The sequence below is a fragment of the Triticum urartu genome, chromosome 4A, assembly GCF_056163025.1.
Source record: "Triticum urartu cultivar PI428250 chromosome 4A, HENAU_Tu73, whole genome shotgun sequence".
Classification (NCBI taxonomy): Eukaryota; Viridiplantae; Streptophyta; class Magnoliopsida; order Poales; family Poaceae; genus Triticum; species Triticum urartu.
Genome location: NC_141876.1, coordinates 584,417,817 through 584,425,110, shown reverse-complemented (window position 1 = coordinate 584,425,110; position 7,294 = coordinate 584,417,817). Strand labels below are relative to the sequence as shown.

Here is a 7,294-nt window from a genome sequence, read left to right as displayed (position 1 = left end):
TACATATAAGAGACTGAAAGCTTCAACCGCCAAACGATACTGCTCAGGTACAGAGCAGCTAATAGACAGTGGCCGGGGAAGAACACAAGGGGCTGGTGGAAATCATCATAACAACATGCAACAAGGAGCAAAGGAAAATCAGCTCAAGAGATTATACAACCATGGCTGGAACTCACAAACATTACAACACGCACAATTGCTAGCACAACAATCAAATACGTATATATGTAAATGAAAGCAAGACCTTGCACAAAAGCAAACACAGCACAGTAAAAATAACCACCGTGGGATGCCAGAAATATATCATCTAAGTTTAACATCTGTTACATCACCACAACCATCATCAAAACCATAGTCTCAGTAGCACCACATACAAACAACAAGATAGTAAGGAAGACACATAGGGAGAAAAATACCGCGCCTCCCTTCACAGCAACAGCCAGCAGCAAAACATGACCCAAAGTTTAGAGCTTGTCCTCGAAATCGGATAGGGGGGTCATCTGCTCCTTGAGACCCTTCCTCTTGCGGATCTCCGTCACGAGCGTCGCCGACTGGGTGCCGGGGTCCAAAGGATCGGAGGCCATGATGTCCCAGTGGTCAAACACGCACTGGGGGAAGGCCTGGCCGGACGTCGCGGCCCTCAGGGTGCTCGAGAACCCGAAGGACTCGATGACGGGCAGGTAGGCCTTGATGTTGTAGAGTGGGGTACCTTGCCTCTGCATCTCCTCGAACACGTGCCCTCTCTTCTGATTCAGCACACCATAGATACCACCAAGTGCGTTCTCCGGGGCCTGGATCTCAACCAGGTACACGGGCTCCAGCAGCCTTGGCTTGGCAGTGAGCTGAGAAGCGTAAATGACCCTCCTCGCCGTTGGGATGACCTGACCACCGCCCCTGTGAATAGCATCAGTGTGGAGAACAACATCACAGACCTCATAGCAGATGCCGCGCATGTTCTCCTCACATAGTGCTCCTTCTTTTGATGCCCACTGGAACCCAGCCACAACAGAGTCCTTGATTTCATTCAGGTACTGCACTCCCTTACACATGTCCACAACCATGTTGGGGCCAGTCGTCTCAGGTCCAAAGCACCAAATCTTCTTGGCGAGATCCTTGTCCCAACCAAACTCCTCAGACAGGATCTTGGAGCGCACCTTAGGATCATCACGCGGGCCAATGCGGCCATCATCAATAGCCTCAGCCAATCCCTCCTCCAATGGGCGAGCTTCCATGTAAAGACGGTTATGCTTGTTGGGGGACTTGCTCATAACGGTACGGCAGGACTTCTCCAGAACAGTCTCACGGAAGGAGACGACAGGGGGGGAAACAATGATTTCAGCACCACCCATGAAGTCATCCTGCAGATCCTTCAAGCAGATTTCAAGATGAAGCTCTCCGGCTCCAGCGATGATATGCTCACCAGACTCTTCAATGGTACAGAGAACCATAGGATCAGACTTGGCCAGACGCTTCAAACCCTCAACAAGCTTAGGAAGATCAGAAGCCACCTTGCACTGAACAGCAACACGTACAACAGGGGACACAGAGAACTTCATTGCCCTGATTGGGCAGGCATCAACTTCCTTCTCGTTTGTCAGGGTTGCATTCTTGGTGATGAACTGATCCAAACCAACCAAAGCAACGGTGTTACCACAGGGAACATCCTCAACAGACTCTTGCTTCTTTCCCATCCAGATAACAGTCCGCTGGACACTCTTCACATATAGATCCTTCTTCTGGCCAGGAACAAAGTTGGGACCCATGATACGGACCTTCATGCCAGTTGCGACCCTCCCGGCGAAAACACGTCCAAAGGCAAAGAATCTACCCTTGTCAGATGCTGGAATCATCTTGGAGACATACAGCATAAGAGGACCTTCAGGGTCACAGTTTCTGATGGCATTTGCATATATGTCATCAAGGGGGCCCTCGTACAAGTTCTCCACACGATACCTCTGTGCCTTTGAAGGAGAGGGGAGGTGAAATATCATCATCTCAAGCAGAGCACGACTGGCAGGCAGCCAAGTTTGCATCACACGCTTCATGAGAGCCTTGCCCATCAAGTCCTTCTCATCATTCTTCATGGTCACACCAAGCTTCTTCAACATAGGCCACAACTTATCCTTCTGGTCATTCATGCAGGTTGCTATGATTTGCTTGATTGGCTCATAGCAGAACTGAACGAAACCTCTCTTGCAGGTAGCTGTCCCAGTGTTCTTGGAGGTCCATTTCTTTGTGGCTGGGTCAAAGAAGTTCTCACCCCACAGCCTCTCCATCATCTTCACCTCATCAACACCAAACTTGGAGGCATACATCTTAGCAAAGTTTGTAAGGGTGAAAGCCCACCCATGCAAACCAGCAGAGAATGCAACAGTACCCTTCTCTGGGTACACTTGGACATCACCAAGGAGCACATCTTCATATGTTGCCATGATGACATTGGCATTTTCGATGACACGGGAGAAAGTCTGATATGCTTCCTCACCTTCAAACTGAAGCTCAAGGAAGCATCTGTCCATCTTGTTCACAGTAAGAACAGGCCTAATCCTCTCACCAAGAGCTTGGCGCAGCACAGTTTCAGTCTGCACACAGACACCCTCAATGCAGTCAACAACCACCAAAGCACCATCAGTGATACGAAGAGCAGCTGTGACTTCCGAAGAAAAGTCAACGTGGCCAGGTGAATCAATAAGGTTGATCAGGTATTCATCTCCATCCCTGTCGCCCTTGTACATCTCAAGTGATTCAGGAGTCATCTGATAGAAAAGAGAGATACCCGTGGATTTGATTGTAATACCACGCTCTGCCTCATCTGCACGGGTATCAGTCATGCGAACATCCCCAGCAACTTCCTGGGCGATAATCCCAGCAGCTGCCACAAGGGAATCCGTAAGCGTAGACTTGCCTGCAAATATGTAAATAATATGTGAGAACAATGCACAAGCATCTGGTTTGACAGTTGAACACAACCTATATGAATAGAAAATTGAACATGTTAACTCATACAGTATAAGGCAGAAGTAGGACAGAGCAGTACAGTACTTTCAAACAATCAAGAAACAAAAGAAGGTACAAATAAGCTCAACAAGGTTTTTAGCAACATGGTTAAGCAAAATCTAGTGGGACATTGCAAACAAAATATGAAGACATCAATATTGAAGTAACTAAGTACAATCATGTAAATTTAAGATCCTATGAAGTGTAATACATTCAGGGACAATGTGAGAATACACCAAACTGGGAGATACTAGGCCTGGGATATTATGTCAACAGTAATATTTAAGCTTGGTGAAGCAGAAATCAATCATATAATAAGCAGTGGTGAAGCAGAAATCAATCATATAATAAGCAGTAGTAGTAAACTCCAGGACACAATAAGATGGATTGGTTTTAGGGATGAAACTAATTATGGCCCACTTCTTAAATTGACCCATTTAAATAGTCTCAGTATTTCGAACTAAATAGAGTAAAATTAAGAGCAGGCTACAAAAACATTGGTTAACAAAGATTCTACTGTATGAACTCAATAATTAGAGACAACTGTCTGTTTAGGCACATACCGTGGTCGACATGAGCAATAACAGACATGTTACGAATATTATTTTTCTTGTCCATAATTCCGCGGAGCTCCTCCGCTGTAAACTTCACCATCTTGACTGGTTTTGGATATCACACTGGGAATATAGTTCCTGTTCAGAATGGAACAAAAATCAAGTAATTAAAACCACAATTGAATAATCAGAAGGCTCTTACTACAGTTGGGCACGCATTAGTTTCAAGTGCAGTCAACCAAGCATATTAAAACTAACATATGGGAACCGAAGACCAAGTTCTGAAAACTTAATTGTCCAAAGTGCACTAAAAAGGAAGCCAGAAAGCAACGATGGCAACCAATTTTGAGAGCACTCGACATGACAGTGTGCGAAAGAAAGCACAAAACAGTAAGAAAGATAAGAAAGAAAAGCAGTCTATTATGTAAAGTGTGCACAAGTATGAAGCACAATCAGGCAACGGATATCACTAGCTAAACCTGTATAACTTATGAGGATCACAGAAAACTTCGCAGGAATCAACCATATGTGAATGGAAAAGAAGAGTAGGTCTGAAACAGAATCGTGGTTTTATGCAAAGTTGATTTGTAACAGAAGGGTAGTTTTATGCACACGTGCTGACTGTACTAGCATGTACACTACCAGTGTAAACACTAGAAACAATGGAAGCACAGAAGGTCATAATGTTGAGCTCTGAAATAGGTGCGACCAACCATGCATGGGGAGCACTGAGAAGAATACCAGAAGATAGCCACATATGATCAATTTAACCAAATGAAAGAGATCAGGGATAAATTCACCCATAATACCTCAACTATAAGTACATAAAAACTGGCACACCCCGATACAAGAGTCTCCCGTTCTTTTCTTTTTTGAAATAAATACAAGAGTCTCCCGTTCTATATACACATAGTTATATTAAATTAAGCATGCCAAGCAAAGATGTGCATCACCATTTCCTCCGCCCTGAACATGAAGACAGAGAACAAAACCAACCAGGCTACGACAGGAAGGCAAGCAAGCGAGCAAAACCCTACAGCTTGAGCATTCTAAGAACCCCGTGGACGAACAGCAGCGCAGAAAAAAATCGCCGAAAAAGCTAGCAGAGCACCAGATGAAACAGATCGCCGTCTACCACGGCGGAGCGGGCAGATCCACGGTAAACACGGCGGGAGGAACACCCTTAGCTACCACAGAAGCACATCGGAGGCGACGAGCTTATGTATCTAGTGACGTCAGCGCAAAGTCGTCGCCAGGAACAAGCGAGCGGGACGAACCAAGCAGCAGATCTAACGCATCTAAGAGCAGCGAGACCGCATAGGAATAATCCCGGCGACCACGAGCCCAGCAGAGGGGACCGGAGCGCATCGAGCTAGCGAGGAGACTGAGCCGGTGAAATCGGTCGGCTAGGTAGCAGCTAGCTGCCTAGCACGGGCGCGCCCGCCGACGGAGCAGCCGGAGGGCGGCGGAAGGGGAGAGGAGAGGGGAGGTCCGGCTCACCTTGCGGGTTCGCCGAGAGATGAGAGGTGGGGAAGCGGCGGCGCTCCCGATCCGTGAGAATGGAAAGGGTTCAAGGAAGTGAGCACGCTAGGTCGCATTTGCTGGCCGTTATATACGCTATTTTTGTTGGTTCCGTGCGGGCCAAGATGCGCGGGGAGTGGAACTGTCCAAGGCCGGCCACGCGAAATGCGGCCCGCAAGTGAAGCCGGCCTGTCCGGCGTCCACTGTGGTGGAGTCGGGCCCAAAGGGGATGATGGCCCGGCGTGGTGAGAATTTCGGAAGCGCCATCAAATGGCTCGCCACATTCGCATTCGAGGAAGCTTTCGGAAAACCTCTAACCACCTAGGAGCCCAATCTTCAAAAATAACAAGTGTTGGGTTTGATGAAAAAATGTATGTTGGGTCTTGCTCTCTCTATCACCAAATAATCAACAGGTTTGGGCGCACATTTTTCAGAAACCATGCTCAGTTTAGACTTCATTGAAAGATGGGTTTAAATAAAGCAACCACGGAGAGTTTGGATGGAGTGGTAATATTTGAACCTTGATGTGTGACACGAACACATGGCAACTCCGAATGTTTTTTATGACAAGTGTAGTGACGCGGGGATGGCAACTTCATAAGTCAAGCATGGCCACTTGCTTTTTGGATGGCAAGTTTCAATTTTTTCTGGGTTTCTTTTTTTCTTTCTAGATGACAATTTTAGTAGTTGTAAAAAACGTGAGGGCAAGAGTGCTTCGTGCCACATGTGTGGCACTTATTATTTAGGTGACATGTTGTTGGAATCATGCTCAAACTAAGCTTCGTCCAAAGATGGTCCAAAGATGAGTGCGGCCAATCAAAATTAGTGTTAGCTCTACCACATTATATCTTCCCTTTTAGTGGAGAATTTGATGGAGGAGCTGCAGCCCTATTTCCCCGTATTATTTCTGTTAGCAATTGAAGGTTTTGTCTTGTCTTTTGAAAAGTATTGGAATTTCATAAAAGAAAAGAAAAAACATCTATGCAGCGGCCAAAACACCCTGACCAAGGCCAATCATCTCTTATCGATATTTACGAACATTGTGTCCAAATTAGGAAACTAGACTAGGATCACTTCATGTATACCTGTTTGGTTTGCAGCGTAAGGTTTTAACGCTTATTCTTAGTAGTGCCACAACATCTTAAGGATGTGTTTAATTTATTGCCACACTTTTCTAGTTACAAGGTTCACATGTCATAGGCTCACTTTTTGCTTAATCTTGCAACACTTATAGTCACCATTTTATTAACCACACTTTTTGTGACAGCCACACTTCGTCTAAGCTTAATACTTCCTTCATCACGGTTTAGAAGGCACAGTTAAATTTGCGTGCGTTTCCACAATAAACAAGGTTTAGAGCGCATTGCATTTATTTCTAGTAGCTAATTAATACTCCGATATACTATTTCTATATGCATGCGTAGTATGAATGCTATTTTTTAACCCATCCCACAACCAATAGATAACCACCTAGGTCCTAGAAAATTTCCAAGCGCGCCTTCTAAACCATGACAGAGGGAGTAGTGGTTAAGTTAGTCATGAAAACAAGTCATGAAACGGCATCCTATGTTTCAGCAAAAAAAACTAAAAGGTTGAAGCTTGCTTGCAAGTGTCATAATTACATAGAGCCTATGTGTATAACTATTAAGTACATGTGCATCCAGTAACAGTCATAAGAAATATAGCAAACAAATCTATTATATGCCTAAATTTACTGAACAACTTCACAACTCAATTTTGCTATAAACCTGGAATAAGAGAAGTTACTGAGCATGAGAATTATGCGAATATTCTTTTATGCCTACAAAGGTTCAATCTGTAATATTCCAAAAACATAAGATCGGATACTCTCAGCCTTAACAGATGCTTCTACTACAGTATTTCTCTTAGGTCCAATTTTTTTCCGCTCAAACAGATGTATCTTAGCACACAGTAGGGAGCAATTTCTCATCATCAGTGTGTCCACAAAATTGTAGGGCATGAAATGGAGAATTGTGTACTGTATACAAACTGCAGCATAAACAAGTGCAGTAAGTTTTTGAGCATAGATTACAACTGCCAAAAGATGGAACACATTTTGATGGGCATCAAATCAGGAAGGTAAAATGAGATCAAAAAACTGCAAGCAGAGCTCTCAAGATCATGAAAAATATAGAGCAAGACTGGAGCAATAAAGAACCAGGCAGAGCTCTCAAGATCAACACAAAAGCAAACACAAGACA

General features: G+C 44.7%; 1 protein-coding gene across 1 annotated transcript; it reads right to left on the bottom strand.

Annotated features, from left to right (window-relative positions):
* Window positions 1-270: 270 nt before the first annotated feature.
* Window positions 271-5,209, bottom strand: LOC125552976 (elongation factor 2). The gene is made up of 3 exons (XM_048716701.2): window positions 5,052-5,209; window positions 3,561-3,689; window positions 271-2,905 (listed from the first exon to the last, which is right to left on the bottom strand). Exons 2-3 carry the CDS (start codon window positions 3,649-3,651, stop codon window positions 465-467), a joined length of 2,532 nt encoding a protein of 843 aa, XP_048572658.1. The 5' UTR covers window positions 3,652-3,689; window positions 5,052-5,209; the 3' UTR covers window positions 271-464.
* Between the last annotated feature and the right edge of the window lie 2,085 nt (window positions 5,210-7,294).

Coding starts and splice junctions, on each gene's coding strand:
- LOC125552976 (XM_048716701.2), bottom strand. CDS start 3,651: ATGGTGAAGTTTACAGCGGAGGAGCTCCGCGGAATTATGGACAAGAAA. Junction 2,906..3,560: donor TATTGCTCATGTCGACCACG/GTATGTGCCTAA, acceptor ACATATTTGCAG/GCAAGTCTACGCTTACGGAT.